Source organism: Amphiura filiformis, chromosome 1, assembly GCF_039555335.1.
Source record: "Amphiura filiformis chromosome 1, Afil_fr2py, whole genome shotgun sequence".
NCBI lineage: Eukaryota > Metazoa > Echinodermata > Ophiuroidea > Amphilepidida > Amphiuridae > Amphiura > Amphiura filiformis.
Genome location: NC_092628.1, coordinates 34,734,031 through 34,757,805, shown reverse-complemented (window position 1 = coordinate 34,757,805; position 23,775 = coordinate 34,734,031). Strand labels below are relative to the sequence as shown.

The 23,775-nt window shown below is 35.4% G+C and overlaps 1 protein-coding gene across 1 annotated transcript in view; it reads left to right on the top strand.

The window, feature by feature from the left end:
* Positions 1-12,510, top strand: part of LOC140146092 (putative N-acetylated-alpha-linked acidic dipeptidase) — a 60,758-nt gene extending 48,248 nt beyond the window's left edge. Inside the window, 6 exon segments of the mRNA XM_072167848.1 lie at positions 2,122-2,216; positions 2,786-2,879; positions 3,813-4,050; positions 4,920-5,001; positions 5,502-5,597; positions 6,333-12,510. Of these exon segments, the coding sequence (XP_072023949.1) occupies positions 2,122-2,216; positions 2,786-2,879; positions 3,813-4,050; positions 4,920-5,001; positions 5,502-5,597; positions 6,333-6,516 (789 nt within the window). The 3' untranslated portion in view covers positions 6,517-12,510.
* Positions 12,511-23,775: the final 11,265 nt, after the last annotated feature.

Below are 23,775 nucleotides of genomic sequence, written 5' to 3'. Positions count from 1 at the left end.
AGCCCTGTGAATAATGTAATTCCCTATGACATGTCAAAACATTCCATAGTATTGTTGACTCTGTCATTCAGTTTTCATTGAAGTCCTCTTTCTGTGTTTATTGTGTTGGATCAAAAGAATGGGGAAAACTAGGTAAGAATCAAGGGGAACCACCAAATTGTGAAATGTGGCAACAGTTAAGCATTGCCAATAATAGAAACAATGGTTGTTTTTGAGCTTGATTTAGTGTACACATGAATAGCAAATAAAGTAGGCCGCCTAGTCAATCAATTCATTGATTTCTTAATGTAGACATGTAGTCTCCAAAGTTAGGAAAAAGAAGGCCTATTACCCCAAGGTACACATTGCATTTACATCGGGGCCTTCAATGTGTTGAGCATACTCCCTGATGCCATTGCCACGATTTAGGCACATAACTGGGCTATATGAAGAATAGCTTGCCACAGCTCTGAAAACCTTGTCATGACTTGCCTAAAGTTTGGCTACTTTTGCAAGTGTCAGTCCACAGCAGTATTTTTGCTGTTTTGTCTCATTGTACAGTCATATTTCGGAAAGAGTTTGAGCTTCTTTTTACGAAGAGTCAAACAAGTAACATTACATTTGATGACCATTAATTGATCATTCACTAAGGTCATCTTAATGTCTCAATGCCCCCAGGCACATTTTTGCACGTTATTCAGTTTTTTCCGCTGTTTTTTTTCCCAAGTACACCACACAAAACATACATCTGTCAATTCATCATGTAAACAAAATAGTTGCCTCCTGCAATGTATCTAAACAATGGATCAATGATAATTTTGTTACACATAAAAGGCAAGTATAAAAGTCCATGCAACCCATTACCTACACACAGTAGGCACTCTTAACAGGAGTGCTGCCACCTTTACCAAACCATGTCACTACTGGCGAAAGTTCAGTTTTGTCCCAACTGCTACCATGTACATCTAAAAAAGTCGGGTTTGGTTCGTGAGTTTGTTCAATATTTGGAAATGAAATAACCTAATAGCCTAATAAAGATTACAAAACAACAGATCAAATCACTTTCAAAACTCTTTATGTAATTTTTGTATATAATTAAGTGTTATGCTTGTAAATATGTTTCCTTGAATTTTATTTATTTGATTTCTCTATATGCTCCTTGTAAATCGCCATTAAGTCATTTTTGGCAAAAAGCGCTGTATAAATGAGTTTTGTTACTTTTTATTCGCTCATTTTATCTATATTGTGCAATTTTGTCTGTAAGCAAGTGGAAGTAGATTACAATAATTATGCTGATGCTTAATGATGAGAATAGAATTATAGAAAGATATGTAATTTTTGTTGCCAACAAGTTATTACAAAATTGCTTTTCATTCAAATTCAATATAGAATCACTAGTCCTGATACCTAATGAAGATTTTGTTACACCCTATATGATTTAGTGTTGCACCCTATCTATAAGTTCTATTATTTCCCAGTCTTTTATCCCCAGACAAGGAAGTTACGCTAATTTTAATGTCCCAAGTTTCAGCATTGTATCGATGCATAGATAGATAGGAAACAAATTAAAAATATTGCATGCTTGATGAATATCAGGGATTGTGAGGGGAAATCCCCACAGATGTTCATGTTAAGGTGCATGTATACAACAGCGTCATTTTATAGTCCCGCCCATGTTAAGTGATAAAAGTTTGTAGGCTGTTTTTTACATGCTTTCCATCTATAATACACTATAATTTGTATTGCTTCTGCCTCCAAAACTAGTGCATTGCATATATGACCAATTAGCATTATTATACTGATGTACATAAAAAATTGTTTGCCATTGTAATTTCATTAACCTTAACGCCTTGAGAGGGGTTTGGTCAGAGGTGGCCTGTGTGTTCCCCATGCCCACTGAAGGGTGGTACCCAGCCTGTAGTATTGCAATCTTGAGGGCAGTTAGAGCTATAAATGCCATGAAACTATGTTGTAATTTCTTACTGTGTGGATTTATGCAAAATTATGTGCACATAAATATTGGAAACGGTGCGCCCGCATGCACTTTAACAATATGTGGCAGACTGTTCCATTGTCAGCCCTTCTTGGTTCAGTTGATCAAATCATGAATATTAATGAGTTCATGAATTGCTTTGATTTCAGATTGACTGCCCTGACACAGGCCACACCAATATGTTAGTATATGACAACTGGTTACAGAAAAGACCGAATGGTGACAGCAATGAGCCATTGCCAAGGTAAGCTTGCATTGCAATGTCAGCTTGATTGCCAGACTCACTGATGTGTCAATAAATGAGTGAGAACCATACTACTGAAGAGCAAACCAGCAAATATTTCCCTATGCAAAAATTGCATACAATAGACCACATTATTGGAAATAGTGCAAATATTTTGGTCCAGGACCCAAAAAATAAGTAAGTGGGTCCGGACCAAATTTTGAGGATTAATATGGGGTCACCAGAACTAAAATGGAGCTTTGGAAAAAAATTAAAATTTGAAGATAAATTTTGGGTATTTCACAGAAAAGAGTTTCTGGGAACCTCACATGGGCTTCAAATGGGGGTCTCTGGAACATAGAAATTGCTTGATCTTAATCTGCGATCTCCAGAAAGGAAAAAAGAACAAAGGATATCATGAGGGTTGCACTTACCCGTAGTGCAATATACACAGGGTTCATGGGTGGGGTAGTTTGATGTGTAATGGTATAATAGCTTTCAAATGTATATAAGGCTGTTTATTCTAATGGTCAAGGGCCTAACTTTCAGGCTAATATTCTGCAACTTCTTACAACTTGTATTGTTTCCAGGATGGAGCCACCAGGCACAACAAGTGATCTGACTCCCTTCCTCCATCTGGCTGGTGTGCCTAGTGTTGACCTCAGATATGTTTATGATGAAGATGTAAGTACCTCTGTCAAGAAGATTGTAATCTATGCTATCTGATACTCCCAGCAGTATATCAAGCGCTTCACCTTGATCATCATCACAAATGCCCACACATATTTTATCCATACAACTTTTTTCTCAGACCCTCAGAACTTTTTATTCTGTTTCCTGTGTCATTTTGTCCTGCTCATGTCCTACTGTTCATGTCAGTAGAAATGCCCATAGCATTATTTCCAGTGGACATATCATGATGAACTCAAATCTTCTTGCTTACTAGTTTATTGCATGCCACTAATTTACTGGCAGCATAGGATGGCAACAGTATGTCATGCTGTCAGAAGAAACATGCTATTAGTATTGTATATGAAGCTGGATGTATTTTGTCATTCATTTTTATCGCTCAGTAGGCAGTTGTGAGCATAAGTGCCAACTAATTATCTCCTGTAATAGATTCCATATAACATTGGAGCATTGGAAAATGGTTATAGACCATTGTCCCTCAACCATTGTCCAAAATCAAGTAAATTGGTGATCTCTTCCTAACTGTGTAGTGTGGCGTCTATGAGCCCTTGGATTGATAATAACACCTATACAGGAATGAAGGTCACTCTAAATGAATTTGGAATAGATTGTAACAGTAGTAAGTGTAAAGTCTTCAAAATAAGTGTTATAGAAACCTTGTCAAATCAGTTCTTATTCAATCATGAAGGTATTGTTCTCATACTAGCCAACCTGATGAACATGTGAGAATTTAGGCCCATGATGATACTCCACATATCGACTGCTCAGTGCCATGTGTAGCTGCCACATGTAGATTGTAGATGTGTACAATATACTGTGTGTAAATTGCCAAATGTTCACACGCTAGCTATTGCACTTACCCACTTCTGGCACTGAGCCGTCATTATGCATCAGTGAATTTCTTATTGGATCTTTATTTCTTTTTAGGTTGGCGAAATGACGGTACCAACATATCCACTCATGCATACAGCGTATGATACCGCAGACTACGTCATAAAGCAAGTAGATCCTGACTTTACCATTCACGCTGCTGTCACTAAAATAGCTGGAGAGGTGCTGCTAGAACTGGCTGATACCAAGCTGTTACCTGTCGTAGTAGACTATTATGCAGATGAAGTAATAAGATATGCTTCTGAACTTGGCATAAAATATGATGCTGATTTAAGTAAGTCATTTTCTGTGTGTGTATCTCAACCAGTTGTACTGTTAAAAAGAAATGTCCATGGACATTTTGCTCGAGTGCCATGTATATAATTATTGGGATCAGCTGAGAAGATATTGTATTATTTGATTACCATGTACAAACTTTTCATGAATCTAGCTGCATACGAGCACCGCCTTTTGCTTTGTCTCCAGTATGTCGCAGAAAGTTGCATGCCAAATACATTAAAGAGATACATCCACTTTTGTGCAGTAAATATATCGATCGACCTTAGATGACGGGCATATTTCGTACTGTGTAAAGTGTATTGTACACACACAAATATCCGTCATTTTGGTGCTCAGTTTGACAATTAAATGTCGATTGAGACATCCCCAGCCCAGTTGTATTGCAATACACAATGTGCGACACATGTTTCAAAGCCTTGCAGATCATTGTGTAAATTGAGCCAGCTCAAGTCCAAAAGAAATTGGGAAAGTTGATCCTGGTTGCAAAAAAAAAAAAGAATTGGATACTTGCACCAGTAACCTGGGCCACCATGAACCAAAACCAATTATACACTACAACTTGATCAGTTCACAACCATCTGTATAAGTGAAACGTGAATTGATTGAATTAATGTTATGATCTGTCCTCATACTAAAGGGAAGAAGAGTAGAACATGACAACTTTTGGCAATATCTGTTTTTGTATACAATATCGATAGACTAGGATTAGTGCTGTTGACTGGATACTTTCAATCATCATGATTTTGTTTTGCAAATAAAAGCTTGCTTCTTTTAACATGAATAAATCCTGATGTGCCAGTAGCCGTTTAACCTAAATTATCATTGGTGTTGATTTTGGTATGCCATTTTTGCTATTTATTTCAGGTTCTGTAACAGCAGCAGCAACAGAATTTGATGAAGCAGCACACAAATTTCAGCTTGTGGTGGACAGAGTTAATGTATCAATGTGAGTAGTAAATTCAATCATTGTTGGATTTTACATAATCATGACAACTAGATGCTGTTACCACATTAAGATGATCAGCATATTTACAGGCTCTATATCAGTGTACATGTACCAATTTTACCAAGCGAACAAATAATTTAAGATTTAAAAGCATCAATTCCGAAATGTGTCCCTTGACATGTTGAGCTAGAGTACCATGTGTTGATATAGATATGCATTGACACACACTTACAAATAGAGTGCAAGAAGAGGTGCGCAAAGTGCAAAACAGAGTTACCCACTTCATATGAATATGTGTATTAAATGTGTACATGGTTTTATATATGTAGAACCCACTAGCCCACTTTTAAATGCTGACCTGGTTTTAGTGTTTTGAAAGAAATTTAGATTCCAGTGTGACAGATGTTTTGTTTTTTTATTTAATATATAGAAATGTAAGAGGAAGTTTTGCCCTAGTTTAGAAGGTGTTTTTTACATAATGCATTTGCTGTTCATTTCAGACCATTTGAATTGCGAGATGTGAATGATAAATTAATGGCTGTTGAGAGAGCTTTTCTTAGCCATGGAGGAATGACTCTGCAAGAACAACAATTAAGGTGAGTTTCTAGTTATCAGGTGTATAGCATTTCAGGATAACAATATTATTTAGGCTCAGTTAAGGGCATAATACAAATTACCATGCATTTACCTTTTAATTAAAGTAATTTATGAATACCCTGTTACTCGTCATAACTTGTCGAAATGTCCGTGTGGTATATATTACTTACAAAGATTCCAATCATAAGTCATTTTAGTGTAATGGATTTTATGATGCGTCATTTAGAGGTTTATAACTGCGCATCGGTTATTTGGAGGGCATTGTGAAAAATCTAAACATTTTGCCTTTGGAACCGAGGAATCCATAACCGTCACTTTGATCTTTTAACTTTACAAAATAACACAAAATTTATTGATTGGCTCCAAACAAAGGATTTGAACCGGTGTCCTTCACCGTATTCATGGCGCAGTGCAGTGCATTCAATCAAACGTTGTCGTCAACCTATTTGATCGTAGTGCATTTGTTATGTGTATGAGACGAACTGTCGCGGTAGATTGCAATCATGCTTTTGTTGAATGCATTTGAGTACTCCGCCATATTTACGGTATGATACGTCATATGCACAACCTCTATGGACACAAACAAGTCACAACTGTGGTGGGATATATAAACTGATGTATGGGGAAAATTTGTGCCTGAGATATCTTCATTCAGAAACAGTCATGACTGTGTGAACCTTTTGTCACCCCATGTACATGATCATATACTAACATTGTTTTCTTATTCTTTGCAGACATGTGATATATGGTCCAAGTGTAGGGCATCCGTATAAAGGAGTGGCATTTCCAATGCTTGCCAACACATTATTTACAGCAAATGTTACAGGAGATAATGCTGAATTCAGAAAACACTTACCCCATGTGGCAAACATGATCAAAGTTGCCGCCAAAGTACTGGACGATACCACTGCTCTATAGCATCAGACTGGTTACCGTAACTACAAGTTGGTATGGTGACAATATCGACACTTATCATAAGAAACTTGATGTGGTCTTTGAATGTGGCCAAGTATTGCATGTATCGGCAGATGTGCTAGTAAATGATGATATTGGACTGATAGATCTCTAAAGGCAAGTAACCATGACGATGGATTGTATTCCTAGCAATAAATGGCATGACAGCGCACCTGGCCAAGGAGATATTTGTGTTACACCACTAACACAATTTTGAAAGCATTCTATGTGAAACATGAGAAAGTGGAGCAGAACTGAGGAGCCTTGTAGCTGAACCATGACAATCTTCAAATTCTGCATGAGAGGATGAATATCCCATAAGGTGACGGACGGCTTGTAGGCCATATTCATGTTGTAAATGGAAAGGTAAGGTGAAGTGGTTCAAGTCGACAATGAAAGGTAGATTGAATTTCATTAACATTAAGTAATGGCTGCAAGCAGGATGAGGATTTGGTTAACAGAGCAAATACCAGCGATAGATTGACTACATTGAATATAATATCAAATATTTAACATCTTGAAGTGAAGTGTGAACCACATGTTATCATGTTGAAATTTACACTGTTCTAAAACTGTTTGGTTTCTTGTTTTGATTTGTTTGTTATTCATCTCATTTTGTTTGTGTTATAGAATTGTGTTGTTTCGGAACACAATTTATTTCAATAAAACAGTAAATATGTGCCTTCATAGACACAGTTCAGAAGTCAGTTTGTGAATTGTACATAGCTGTATTCCTCTATGTGATTCAACATGTTACTACAGGGTATGTGCTATTCAACCCCTCTTTGAGATGGAAGTACATGACAGTTATAATGATCATTAATATGTCTCAAAATAGATTTGCATCGATTTGAGGGCTTAGAATATGATGAATATATGTGAACCTGTTTGAATTTAAAGCCATAATGTACGATTTCTGTCAAATTTTCTGTCAAATATTCTTTACCCAGAATGCTGCAATATTAGTAATAACCTGCCGGGAAGGCTTTCATGTCTATGTTAGGCTTAAATAACATGGTAAAGTGAAAGAAACCCCACTGGCTATTTTGGTCGTTTAACATGAGAGTTCTATGACGGACATAAAGCCATAATTATGACTTAATGTCAAAATTGCTCTGTTGACCTACAAACACAACAAATTTGGCCCTGATTCCATTTAAGTGTAAGTTGGGACACATGTAAACATTACAAATATGCCAAAAAATCAAAGTTTGAAAAAAAGAATTCATATAAGATTGTACATTATGGCTTTAAGGGCCCATACCTAATTACCAGTGTGCAATAATCCCTCATTCAGTGAGAGCATAAGAAATATGGCTGCAGTAAGCTGCAGCTTCACTGGGGAAGGCTGCACACGGATAAATAGGTATGGGCCGCCCAAGTTCCCTCGAAACTACAAACTTCATGAACTGTGGCAAACTTTATTGGTATTCTCTTCTGCCCACCCCCAATAAAATGATTATTGACTTTTTTTCCCTCAGGAGCAAGCCAGTATTGGTATAATGTATTCAATGATTCCAAATAATTATAGTTGTAGGATGTAGGCTTTTGAGCTGGTAAATGTACACAATTCTACATGTAAGTTGTCAACTATGACGAAGTAAAGATGGTTACATCATATCTGTCATTTAATTAAAGAATGTATTTTCCAAACTTTTACTTTGTAATTTCCAGAGGAGTCTAGCAATAATGGGACATTGGGGTCTCTTCAGGGGATTTTGTAACTTGGTCAAATATCCCCTCCCATACCCCCATAAATTCATAGTACGAGGATCATTCAAATAGTTCTGCCTCCATCCTCATACCTCAGCTTCTGCATATAGTAGTACTTCCATATTTTCCATGATTCTAAAGTAGGGTCTTTTATAGCATGTGCGAAAATTTTGTTTTAATATCTTTTTCTATTTGGTGTAGGCGAATCAAGTTTCGGTGTCGCAGAAATGAAGAAAATCTGTAGTAGAAGCGACCATAAAATTCCATTTGGTCATTTCAGTTGGCTTAAGTTGACTGTTAGCATAATCATAACACCTGTGTATCTATCTAGCTTATCTCGCAGGAGTGATACACACATATTTTCATGTAAATGATTAATGATTTTTTACCGTTTCCGGTGTATCAAATCTTATTTTGGTTCTCAAGTTACCTACAAAAATCCGGAAATGGTATCAATATACATTTGCCCTCATCTGTAGGTAACATGCCAATGTATAATCATGCTGAGTTTGAAGAAGCTACTATGTACAATTTATAAGAGCGAAGTAGAGTATTTTGAATGACCCTTGTACTAAATCATGAAAGGTAGCACTTGAATCTTTCAAAGAGATTCCAAGTGAATACATGTAATCCCCCCAGCTTAACAGTGCTTTCTGGTGCACAAGTCACAAGTCAAAAAATAAACAAATAATGGGGGAATGGGGATTGTTTTTATCTACTAGAACTACCAAATTGTAAATTCAATATTCAAATTTCGTAACAGATCCCTTTTAAGATTCATATGTCCATTGTATATTTTAAAAGAGACTTGTATTTTTGTAAGAGTAGTTATAATGCAGTACTAATTTTTTGGATGTAAAAAAAGTAGTACCTTGTTACGCCAGATGAAACATGACTCAATCCTAAACCTTTAGTTCCACTTAACTGGGAAAAACAAAACAGAAACCCATAGTTTGCATGTTTTCTAATAATAACTGTCACTGATAAAAGTGACAGACCCAAGTCTGTACATTCAAAACCATGTGTTAAGGCTAAGATATCATTCTTAATTTTACCCTTTTGTCTTTAGTTAAATAATTGATTATAAAGGAGAATATGAAGCACCTTTGCAAAAAATCAGAATGCACACTAAAGTGAGTCTTCATACTAGTCTTTAGGCTTGATTGTCACACCATACAAAAAACACCCTCTAAAACACATGAATCACCAAATGTTCTGGTTTATATGAATGGGCCGCAAGCAGCCCTCGGGTGGAAACAACCATTTAGTCATGAAAATATATAAATGAACCCCTACTTAGGCCCAACTAAAGGGTTATGATTGAGAGATGTTTTTTTTTTTTTTTTTTTGGCAAAACAGGATAATTTTTTTTCATGCCTAAAAATTAGTGCTGTATTATTGTGGATCGGAAGTAGGTAATGTTTGTAATATGATTCCAGACACACCACCCAAAAGTTAATTTTAGTCAAATTCCCCAAACACCTCACATAAACAGATAAATAAGAATGCCTAAATAGGCAAATACATATGACTCTCCTCCTGTTGTAGTGGTACAAAAGAATGGTTGCCATGGTAACTTGACTCTAAACGTAGACAGTAAAGTCTGCCTTGTGGGAGGAAGGGAGTCATCAGATTGTTGGTCATTGAGTTGATAAAGGGTTTAAGTACATAATGAGGGGGTCAACAATTATGGCTTGGTCTTATCACTGGAGTCAATATTGTGTGAAGTTGCAAACATTGGGCTATTCTATAGTCCACACTCCCCCTGTGAAATATTTGGCAAATATCTTCCACAGGGGGAGTATGAATTTCAAATGGAATTGGCACATTAGCCAACTCTATTTTTTGAAACTCCCTCCCTCTGGAATATTCAGGTTGAATCTTTCTGAGGATGTATGAAATTCAAATGGAGCTGCCTAATGTATTAATTTTATGTGAACTTCACACCTCCCACCCCATAAGATATTTCCAAAATCTTTCACAGGGGTAGTATAGTGTGAAATGGAATAGCCCATAGTGCCTGTGTTATAATCTGGAAGTCATTAAAAAATTGTCACCAGTATAGACGAATGCAGGCTTTGAACTGTAGACATGTATTTGAAAAGATATGTTAATTCTGCTTGTCTTTATGTAAAACTCTAGTTATATTATCCTTTTACTATGTATAATGGAAAACAGATTTTGCTGGAATGTTGCTGTTAAAAGGGAGAAAATCTTTGAATACTACAAGTAACATAACTGTTTCAACTTGAAATTCAGTCATATGCCCTCAACATTGTTGTACTAACTCATTCCCTATTCGGGCAAACTGATAAAGCAAATTACAATGTGCTATTGTCTTGAAAATAGCAAAGTAAGTTATTCTTTTGCTCGCACTTGTTTGCTGTCAGCGGTACAATCCTTGTCTGAACAGCTACATAAATCTATCAAAATTTTCATTTCATTCATTTAGTTTTGAAATTTTGTTGCCCATTTTTAATTTCTGCATGTCCCACTGACCTGCTACTAAATATAACTTAACTGGGACAAATGTGAGCAAACATTTTAATAGCAAATGGGCCAAAATGAGGCCTAAAACCTGTCCAAAGGAAGATGCATATAATTTTGGCTATCTGAGAAGGTCAATTGCACCACACAGCTACAGCGAATGCAGATTTGGTCAGGTTAGGAGCAATAGTCACAAGTTTGCAGTATAAAATAACACACATGATACAATAGATAAAAAAAACACTTGTCACCCACAATAGATAAAAAAAAACACTTGTCACCCACAATAGATAAAAAAAAACACTTGTCACCCACCTGTTTTTATGTAAACTACCTCTAAAGATTAGTGCTTACTGGGAGGGATTCAGATATACAAAATTGACCACCACCTACCTCACCAAAACAGTAGTTTAATATTCAGTTTCACTCCTGATCAAAATACAAATGCAAAATCAGATAGTTTATGTATCCCCTGTATTTTTAACCTTTGACCTTTGTTTAACACATGTGACTGACTGCTGCAACTTCCTTGTGTATTGTTTTGGATAGTTTGAACTTCTACCCAAATAGCAAGGATAAAAAGGACAAAAGCCAGTAAAATCATGTCATGCTTAGAGTTTCACATCTATAAATAATGTATGCTGTGTGTTAGTTATCACGGTTCAACAATTACTTTAGAATTGGTATGAAAAACATCTTTTGAAACTAATAAATTTGTCCTTAACTCAAATTTTCACCTTGATTAACTTGATTTTTCACTTTTATAATTTGTTTTGTTAAAGGTGATTTGAAAATGTAATGTATAAAGAGTGACACCCTCATTAAACAGTTTCCAAAATGCAGTCCTTGCTTTATCTAGCATTTAAACCATATGAAAGATATGATAATTTAAAAAATTATAAAAAAAAACCTTTACAACTGATATAACATTGCCTTGCAGGGAACACAACTTTGGCAGTATGTGTGCTAAAGTCAATCATTATATTTTACACACGTGCAGAATGGAAGGAAATAAAGTTACTTGAATGGTTGTAAATGGTGTTTGATGCACAATTATGTCTGCAAATCGTTCACAGGACCTGGCTTTATTAAAAATGTCATACATTAAAGAAAAGCACTGAAGTGAAACACTGTTTTTGATAGTATGTTATCAAGTCACTATAATAATGATCCATCGAAACTCCATTGTTTGTGGCCAATAACTGTACATAGTAAGAAGTTCAAATTGTCACTGTATGGAAGATTTTTGGGACTCTCTCTATGCCTTATATTCATTGTTAATATAATAATAGACCACCTATATCCTTTATGCACATCTGTACCAAAACCAAAAAAAAATGTATATTTTTCCTTATATTTTGTTTTGTTTTAAAAACATTTTGTCTTTTAAAACCCTTTGTGGTAGTTCTTTCAATCAATAAAAACATACAATTAATGCTGCAATTATGTCTCAATAACACATAGGAATCCATGTAGCCCTACGCAGAATTGAACTTTTAAAATGACAGATGTGTGTTTTTAAAGGGACATTCAGATATTTTTGGCTGCAATTACACATTCTCACACTTAGCAGTCATTTTTTACATTTTTTTTTTCCATCACATTTATAAGCAGGCGGTTCCAAAAGCAGACGAGACTTGTGGGTTGACAAACCACCGTGTTTTACTTTGCAATTAGCTAGCTATTCAGAATTACATTGAATAAGCTGGAAAGTTTCATAAAATTAATAATAGAAAAGAAATGTCAACTTGACTGTAATCAGGGACAAGAATAATGGGTGTCAGTCATTACTGATGAGGCAAGCGCATGGCTGTTTGGTAGAACATTGTCAAATTGACATGATAATGAATAAAGTCATGGAATAGTTTGGCAAATGGGTTCCTCTTTTTCAATTGAAAATGTCTGAATGTCACTTTAAAGCCAATAACTAGATGGCGTTGTACAACTGAATTAATAAGAATGGAGGCACACTGTCTTAATTTGGTGCTGAAGATTTCAATGGGTAACTAGGGACACTATTCTCAAGTTTATATTTTGTTTGCTTAGAAATATGTAATAACCATACTTGTAATGAATAATAAATATATAATGTCATTTCACAATAACAATTTTCAATATTTCTGTAAATATGTAAATTAAAACCACTTTGATAATGATTTCTATCAATGACAATATACATGTCAAATTTTGTTAAAATTAATGTGATCAGATCAGTGTGACAAATAATTATGAATTATAATTCTAGATGATACTGTTTTTATTTAGTTGCCTATGAAATCAAGAGTAATAATTATGTACATAAATTATGTAATATGTATTATAGTTATAATCAGTTGCAAGTTTGTTTGTTTTCTTCAAGTCTGGAATATTATTTGTTATTTGAACAAAGTTAAATAGCTTTCTTACAGAGAAATGGTTGTTGTAGTCAATTAGAGGAGATGACAAATCAATTGCTAGCTTGTCAAATGTGTAATCCTTTATCAGTATGTTTGTATGAATGACACTATAAGTGGTATTTTGTAACTTTTGTCAGAATCCATAATGTTTGTTATAGGACCATACCATTTTTCACCTTGATGTGGCAGTGACGTCAGTGCGCATTTCATTGGGTGCAGCTTCAAATTGCTAGCACTCGCTCAAAGGGCTGTCAGGTGTACACATACACAAAATTAAAGATGCCGCAAGCGAAACAGCTGCATCAATGTATTGATGTCACTGTCACAACAGGGTGAAAAATGGTATAGCAAGCAATTTTGTTGCTTGCTCCCTTGTTTTATACAAAACCCCAAATAAAGGTGTGGTGAAGGGGTGTCCAATGTTTTCCTGGAGGATATATAGTTATAAATGCATAGTGTCATTGTACATGCTTGATAGAGTCAATCCAATAGAGTACCGAAGTGATGACGTCACAGAAAACTTTTTTTGCATTTCAGCGTTTTGAATACCATGTTTCGTTGGAGCATGATGAAAAGATCCACAGTCAAATTTGGTGGGAATGGATCATGAGGGCCGAGATATAGCATGAATACCTAATTCTATTGAAATCAGTGTGAATTGGCCTGGTTCATAACTGCTTTGGAACCAGGCCAATTTACACTGATTTCAATGGGACTAATTAGGTATTCATGCGCCATATCTCGGCCCTCATGATCCGATTCTCACCATTATTATGTTTTGATGGATCCAAGTTGTGATAATATTGATCCAAAATAATAATGATAAAATTGATGCTTTACGCTAATATTTATTGGTCTCGCTATGAGTTTTTAAAATATTGACTCACTACGCCTCATCCAATATTTTAAAACTCATAGCTCGATTAATAAATATGGGCTAAACCGATCCAATTTTATATCAAACTTGGACTGTGGATGTTTTTCATCATATTCTACTGAAATATGGTCATGAAAATGCTGAAATGCAAAAAAGAAAATTTTATGACGTCACACTTCAGTACTCTATATGTAGAGGATTGTGAAGCATTGTAGAGTTACCAGTTCAGTATAGTGAAATTAACTGCACTGGCACAGGTATGTCATAACATCATGGGCACATGCTTAGCAGAGACTCTTATGCAGGACACCCTTTGTCTGCATTGAATGCTGTGTCAAATGTGCATTAACCTAAGTGTCTGTTTTAATACAAGTTTTCCCGTTTTAAATTCACGTGTGTGTATTGTTGTAATGATGAAAAACAAGAGTCTGTCTACTGCACAAACAGTGATACTGAACAGATGATATTGGTGGTGACCTTTTGATGTTTGTATTGTAAGTTCAGATTTTGATACATACATGAATGTATACAAGATCTAATATGCATGTTAGAGATATGATATCCTGTAAATTCCATTCATTCTTAACACATACAACTTTTCAAGGAATATACAATTGATGTAAACAGTAAATACAATATAGTCCACTTTATATCTGCCTTAAACATACCATATTTATAACAAAAACAGCACAAAGTTTTTTATAAAACAAAAAACTAATTTATTTTGGAAAAAAATATCTTTTAACTTTGCTTAATCAGTGATTAAAATGAATTATTGATCAAATTTGTCACAACAATATTCCCAATTCTATAGCTACCTCATTCTTATAAATGCATAAATTATTAGGGCTGTTGTTGACAATATTGTTGACAAAGTAATTTTCCTGATTCAGCAAGCATGGACTAATTGTCAACAAGAGTTTGTCATTAAAAATATTAGAGATAAGCTTAAGATCAGCATAAGATGACAATGTTATGGTGGATTAATAATATTTTGATGCAAATAAACGACACATAACATGAGCTCTGAAACTTGATATTTGGACTTAGTGATGTATTGCTTTGTCAACAATTTGTCGTTGAATCTTGGGATCATTTGACGATTGTCGACAATGAAAGTTCCACTTTAACAACTGTCCTATGAATTATGCATTCAATACTACTATTTCTAATGATTAAAATAATATTTCTGGTTAGTACAGGTCTCTTAACTTTCACTTGACTAGAGTACATAGCGATTATGTAAAATAACACCAAGTGAACACTCAAATTTGTGACAATATTGGTATCATCTTGGGGAAAAAATGTAGTACCAAGACTTGACATTTAATTTGCAGTGCCGAATGTAGATGATTTCCATTGTATAAGTGTATGTGTTCATCACAATTGGTAGCTATATTAACCAAGTCCAGTCTAAACCAGTTACGATTTATAAGAGCATATTGTAATCATTCAATCATATTTCATTGTAAATATACATTAACACTATACATGTACTTTGAAATGTAGTAAAGCAGAGCTGTAGAATGGTGAAGCTTTGTTAAGGAGAGGTGATATATATTGTCAGAACAAGATAATGTAAAGTGTATCCATCAAATTTCCTCTTGTACAGGGTGTCCCTGAAAGAACTGTGTGGTTGTGGAATAGATTAGCTATCACATATGAAACTATTTCATTTTCAATCCGTTCCATGGAGTCAAATATCCCCCAATGACAACAGACGCCTCATGCGCTAATGATGCAGTGATTAGCACTCCGAATACAGATCATCAATTGATATTTGAATCCATGGAAAGGTTTGAAAATGAGGTAGTTTCGTAAAATTCTTCAGATCACTTTGGTGTTAAATATACAGGTGCTTCGAGTAAAGTAGTAAACATGGTAAAATATGTCGGGTGACACATGTTAAAACATTGGAAACGATTCTTTTAACTTGCTATACAGTGTAGAACATATGCAATGATATTCCCATAAATGGAATCATCTATACAGTGTAGAACATGTGCAGTGATATTCCCATAAATGGAATCATCAGGTGCTTTTTAAACTCCTTGGTGTTTACAAATGTTTTTGACATTCATTATAACTTATAGCAAATGTTTTTGCTGGGTATTTTACATTAACTTTCAGGGTACTTCATAAGACCATGTGGATTAAGTTATCTTATAAATGATGTTCCCAATATCACTACAGTATTTTAAGTAATTAGTGTAGGGGAAAGGAAATCATGGTTGGATCAACAAAGAATTTGTTGTAATTTTGTGTTTTGACTGGGGTGCAGTAGAGGTACTTCAAACAGGTGACAATTCCAAACTTAACACTGCAAATTGTTGATTGGATAGTAATGTAAATGGATTCATTGAGTTGATGCAAGTGCCTCTGTTGTAGTGGTCCAATCATCCCAAAGGGTTGGTATTCAAAATGAAATCAAATTCTGAAAGGTTTGTAAATTTATGAACCTTTCTTTCATTTACCTCAATACATAATTCTGAAATACATGTGGGTTGAGAATTTTCAATTTTGAATGATGAACCTTTGGAATATAAAGACTGTCTCCAACTGATTAGTACCCGGTATTTACCACAATGGCATCAATCTTGTGTATGGGAAAAGGGATATTATTGTTATCAACACTTCAAAATATCATGAATGGCTACTGAATCATTTTAAGACATATTTTTAGTTCAGTAATTTACAGTTATGTAGGAAGGTTCACTTTTGTGGACAAATAAGGTTTGCTATGTCAAATATAAAATAGGTTCGTTATGTCAAACCTTACCCTGACCATAACCTTTGCTAAGCTTATTTCATATTTGACATAGTGAACCATATTTTTGACATAGGGGTAGACACAGAGTAATGAACCTTTGACAATAAGAGGTTGCTTTCTCTGTTGTTCATACTGTGGTTCTGAGCAAGTGAGTGTCATGGAGTATTTTAAAATATATTTTGTGTACATACTGTATATTAACAAAGAAGTCATTCATTATGAGATATATGAATATATATATTATAGAATAGTCATGTTTTTAGTTTAGCTTTCTTTCCAAAAACAGGGTTCATTGGAATGTCATGATTCAATTTTTATTTTGTTCTGTTTGCTTTTGGAGTTTTATTTTTAATTGTTGTGTATTTTATTTATTTCTTGAATTCTTTAAAAACAAAATTATCAAGTATGCATGAGTCATTAATGTAAATTCACCGCTTTTGTTTATATTGAAATCATTGAGGAAATAAATTCATAAAAGAAATTGAATTTGAATTGGTCTTTTAGTTACTTATCATGAGAAATAATCATATAAATAAGCATACAGGTTTTTCCAGTTATTGATTAGGTACATGTTGTAAACCTATTATTATGTCAATTATCTAAGGACGGGGAAAATGCCCAATGCGCAAAAAAACACAGAAATGTGCACATTTTGGGTATAATTGCGCATTTTAGTTCCGACCACGAATTTTTTGATTTTCCCAAATTAACCATTTTTCAAGTACTCATTTTCCAAAAACCTGAAGTTTTCACTAGAATCAAAGAATCCATAATGATCTGCAACACAATTCATGTCAAAAAAAAGTATAGAAAATAGGCCGTCGTAAAAAATTGCAAGAAAATATAGAAGAAAAAAAGTATTTTATAAATAAATATTTTATATTGCATAATTCAAACTTTTGGTAAGAATTGCGCAAATCGTTTCAAAAACAGGCACACACATTTTACTCTCAAAAAATTACCTGATATGATGATTTTGATGTATGCATGTTACTCACAGATTTGTCAATATTTGAGTGTTGTAACATCAATATTTGGCTACATGTATCCCAGATGATTCACCGGACATGTCCAGAGATGAACAATTCCAGTTGAAAGCAATTCAGCTCATATTCATCTGAAGCATATAGCATTTTGTGAAATTTCACTTTTCTTAAAGTTATGATAAAGCAGGGAAAGAAGCAGTAAATTAATTTAAAGAAAAGGTATTATTGCTAGACATACTGAAATACAAATGTCTGCTGTGTCTTCAATAGGGAGTTTTTACTGTCCATTTCACCTCTAATTCTGGCTGTCTTCTACCAGTGGGGGTGCTGAATTTATCTGGAATAATCCGTTACAAATCATCCTTTGATCTCTACTAGATTAATCAGCTCTTATCCTGAGATTACAACTCAGAGAAATTGGTTTCAGTCATACAAAGGGTTTGGTTCTAAATATTCTCTTCAGGCATTCATTGCAAGTTTATTTATAATGGTCTGAATTATTTTCTGAACATACTATATAGGCCTATGGTTCTACTTCGAGAGAAAGACGTCATTGAAAAAAACGACAGCAGAAGCTTACAAGACGGAATAGTGTTGTGTACCAGTAACACTTTGCAATAATATCCAAATTTAATACAATACACAATAAACTGGTGTTGATTAAAAAATTATTGAAATAAAAAGTTGTTAAAAATAGGACTGATATTCTCTTTGTATTATAGATTATTACTTGGGGGGGGGGGGATTGGGTTGGAGTGGTGTCTTTTTTAAAACAGTTTAAGAATCTGTGTTTGCAGTGTGAATGGCAAAAACACTAGATAATCGACCAAGTTGGATCACTTTTCAGAATTTCCCCGATTTTAATACTAGGAACAAATTTATTTTCTGTACCATAATTCATGGCAAAATACATACCCCAAAATAATAAGCCAGAGTTACTGTCTGTTTCAAATAACAATTTTATGTTATTTAATGAAATTTGAGATGATTACCAAGTATCATTGATAGATTTTCTTACCATGTAACCATGGTAACAGGATCTCTGTTATTTTGTAATTAAACATGCATTTGGTTCGATGTGCACTTTGTGGAAGTAGTTCAGGGAAGAGTGAGGCAAGTTGTCCATTGGATCACAGAATAAACCTGGAAGGTCTTTGCCGTTGATTGTAAAGAACATTTTTTAGCAAAATTTCACCCATTAAACGAATTGTTTTAATTAGAAATTAATCAATTACAAATGGTGGTCCATTTGCAATTCAATTATTGAATTCCAAATGGATCATGTACCCCATGCCTGGGGTTAAGTGGTCCGTGCATAGGAATCCAATGTAAATTTGTCTATTTGGGTTGTTTTGTTTTGTTCACTTAACCACCACATCAAATATTGATGGAGATAAATAACTAAGAGAACAACCCAAAAGTTCGATGAAGCCCTAACGAACGTCCTTTCGTTAGAAGGCTAACCCCCTCCCACCATCCCTCTAACGTAAGTGTCAAATATCGAAAATTCCAACCGTATTCATTGGGCACAGGGACCTCGCTACGGTCGATGGGGATGTGGAGGGGTGCGACATTGCTAGGATATTGATCACGTTTAAGAAACAATAATTCTATTTTTATTTTGAAATATTTTTCTTCATTAAAAATTAGGACTTAATGGATTTTCAACAAAAAAAAAGAATCAAAGTGCGGTACATCTGCTTAAAAAAATGAAGTTGCAGGTTGCGAGTACTGCACTCTATATTTATTGGAAATCATTTTGCAGCAACCACTGTAAAATGTCAATATCGTACTTCAGAAAATACTAAAATTTTACAATTATATTTTAAATCCTTAAAAAAAGATCAACTTTGACCGATGTTTTAACTACTTCTTTACAAACGTAATCAGACTTTTTGACCCCTCCCTCCCTATAGGGCTTCATCGAACTTTGTGTTGTTCCCTAATGATGTGATATAACGCAATTTTTGGAGTGCAAAAAGTATTAAAAAAATAGAAATTAAAAAGTTCATTACTAAATACATTTGGACCATTTACCCCACAAAATCAGGTAAGTGATAAACTAATAGTCATGCAGTACAAGTATACTGCACCAATAAAATATCCTTACACTTGGAAAAATAATCACAATTCCCAAACTGAACAATATTGGGGTAAATTTGTTATTTTAATAGATGCATTAGCTAATCATGCACATTATGACACCACATTGAATCCAATGTGACTTCAAGTAGCAAAGTTACAAGCATTTGATTAGACGAAGGTCCAGTTTCGAAAGTGCCAAACTGGCCTATTCAAAACTCCACAGACTAGACATCTGGTTTGAGAGGGGTGAATGGCTAATTTATGCGTTTGGCTGTAATTTAAAACAAAAGGAACAAAAGAAAACTGAAACAAAAGAACTGACAAATAAAATGAAAGTTATGAAAAGTACAGAGAAGTAAAACTGAAATAAATAACGCTTCATTGAAGAAACTTGTGTTGTCTCTTTGTTTTGCTTGCTGGAATCTTTTTGCGCCTTGTATAGGCGAGTTTGTCACTTTTAAAACTGGACCAGCGTCTATTCAATTGCTTGTAACTTTACTTCTTGAAGTCACATTGGATTGAATGTGGTGTCATAATGTGCAGGATTAGATAGTGCATCTATGAAAAAAACAAATTTAACCCAATATTGTGCAGTTTTGAAATTGTGATTATTTTTCCAAGTGTAAGGATACTTTATTGGCGCAGTATACATGTAATTGTTTTGGTTTTTTTATCTTGTCATTGTTTTTAGACTCCTGGAAAATTGGGAGTCGAATACTCTTGAGAAAAAAGTGAGTGAAATCTGTGACCCTTTAAGCTATGATTTTTGACCATTACCATTAGAGGTATTTTATGAAAAACTTGACTGATTGGTTTCCGATCAAAAATGTAATGGCAAGTTGATATGCTGACAGGCAAGTTGTAAAACACAAACAAACGGAGGACAAACATTAATTACAAGTTTCATTTTCACATTATGCAGATTCCATGCGTGTCACTCGCATCACAGATATCTGTGCTCGCATGCACATGACAGGTGATGAGTGAAGCCTACTTTTATAGTGCAGGACAATACATTCAGAAATTGTTTTCACCTATCGCTATGGTAATATAAGATAATACAATATTTGAGTTACGGCTTCTAATTTCCAATGTTGTTAAGAATGGGTGGAATGTGTTATTATAATCTCTTTAAGCCAATGCCCATTAAATTATATTGTATATACAGTTCTGTAATATAACCAGGAAGCCTTAGTGTTTGACCAAATTCAGTTACGGACAGAAAGCCTTTTAAGGATTTGAGGTAAAACTAAGAGTTGAGGGTTTCTGGTTAACTGCAATTTGCTATTTTGAGATATGGCAAAGTAGAATTATGCTCTATCTGCAATGTGAACTTCGATTGGGCTAAAGCTTTCTGGTTTTAAGAAACTGTGGGTGTTGGTGTTTATCAAAATCTGAAAATGATTACCGGTATAAAACGTGAGTTGAGGCTTTCTGGTTCTCAACCCTCGATATTTCGATGTCTTGCATGTGGACGTTATTATTATTAAATGGGCGGTAAGAAGATTTAGGGCTTTTTCCAAGTTATTGAAAAGGTTTTAAAAATTGTGAAACGATTGAAACTCCGGGCTGAAACTATAAGCCTAAAAATTTTGCTTTTGGTCGTCGCTAAATAGAGATAGAGGTGGTGTTGTATAATACTGCGAATGTAGTTACTAATGAAAAAAAAAATGATTGGCCCCCCCCCCCCTTATTATTTTATTATTATTATTATTCTTGAGAAGCGTCCTGGCTAAAAAAAATTGGGTCAACCTTTTTGGGCTGTTGATGAAAAAAATGAAGGAGGCTGCAAAATTTACCTTTTTGCGGCCCCCTTGGTATGAGCGGCCACGGTACGCCACACAGGCAGTATCATCTTTCCAGATACAGCCAGTATAAACTCACTCATTGATAACGATAAGATAAATGCATTGTTGCACCTGGACAATATTCCATCCAACACATACCTGGTAGCGCAATGGAGAGTCACTGGGACACAGTGTCGAGGAGCTGAAAATAACCCTTTGCCAGCACCTGCACCAAAGGTGCAGAAGCTGGATTTTTCCCTCGTGGATTTATCTTTTATCTTTGTGGGGGTGCTCCCCAACGTACACATCTCTATCTTTCACCTCTCACTCTTTCTATAATCTTTTCTTGCTATAATTTTTTGTTTTTCATTTCACAATCCAGTTAGCAAGGATAGGTGAGTCAAACTAGTTGGCTTGGTAGGATGGTTAACATCAGGTTTTGTCTAGGACAATGGGTTTTGTCCTTAGTCATGTTAGTATAGGGTATAGCGCCTGATCCCAGGGGTGATTACCTACCGTAATATCATTCTGGGGTACATCTGCAGCAAAGGAAGACTTCTATACCTCTCTCCTAGACCATCTGGACCAAGTAAAGAAACACAACATCCATATAGTTCTTGGAGTTGGAATTGATAGCCATGCTACTCACCCCCTGATTGTTGGTAGGTACTGTTTCCATGATTCCACAAATGACAATGGTGAATGGCCAGGAATACAACCTTCGACGTGCACAATCAAGATTCCCTCATCCACGTTGCCGCCAATGGACTTGGATGCACCCAAGTGGAACAAAACATCAACTGGACCATATATTGATCAACTGCAAGTGCATGGGTCAATTCTCTTCGGAACTGCTGTGCCTATAATTCAGTAGAACTTGACTCTGACCATCGCATTGTCAGCATTCTCTTAGTGACTACATGTAACTTGAGAATAAGCAAGGGAAAGCCATGCAAGCGACCGAAGTTCAATTGGTGGAAGTTGCAGGATCTAGGCACAAGAGAAGAGTTTCAACTAGAGCTATCAAATCGATTCCAAGCACTGAGCATGATGGAAGAAAGATATGAGTCCTTTGAAACAACGGTAAGAAAAATTGCAGAGAAAGTGGTTGGTAAGAAAGAGCCCTGTGGCTGGCACAGCAGATCTATATTCTGAGAAGAATTATGGAAGGCTTTAAGGAATACCAGCTCCCTTTGACAGTTACCTTCGTTGACTTCAATTCCATCAACAGAACAGTAATGTTCTCAATATTACGTCACTACGGCATTCCAAGCACTTTGGTCAGTGCCATAAAGGTAATTCAAGCAGTGCAGTTATGGTTGACGGAGGCATCTCTGAACCCTTCGATGTAACAACAGGAGTCCTGCAAGGCGATGTATTGGCTCCCTTTCTCTTTATTACCGTATCCTTGTTGACTACCTTTTGGGAAAGTCGTCTGGACCAGATTCCGGAATTGTTACCTGTCCCCGTCGATCAAGAAGATATCCGGCCATATTGATAAATGACCTTGATAATGATAATGACACTGATGATATTGCTCTTCTTGGGACTTCCACCCCACGGCCCAGTCTCAGCTCTCCATGACCGCCAATGCGGCAGCAGACCTTGGACTGAAGACACGGAAAGCTCTTGCTTGGACAGCCTTCTGGAAATTAGAACAACTGTGAAAAAGTCCTACCATCCCAATTTCCACCAAGGTTAAACTGTTTCACACAACCTGCGTCACAGTTTTATTATACGGCTGTGAGTCGTGGGTTATCTCTAAGAATATGGAAAATAAAATAAACTCATTTGGCACATCCTGCTACCGTATTATGCTGAACATCAAGAGAGTAGACAGAGTACCAAATTCTACCATCTACAATATGACAGAGACAGCGCCATTTGTTAAGAAAGCCAGGACTCGTGAACTGAAATTTGTAGGGCATATACTCCGCTTGCCTGATGATGAGCCAGTAAAAGAGTATGCATTGTATGTCCCAACTCATGTCAAGAGGAAACCCGGACGGCAACGAACCTTGTTCTGGAAATACATCCAGTGTCTTTTGGGGGATATGGACAGCCTGCTGAGTCAAGGTCAACTATCAGCAATGGCTCAAGACCGATGTAGCTGGAGGCAACT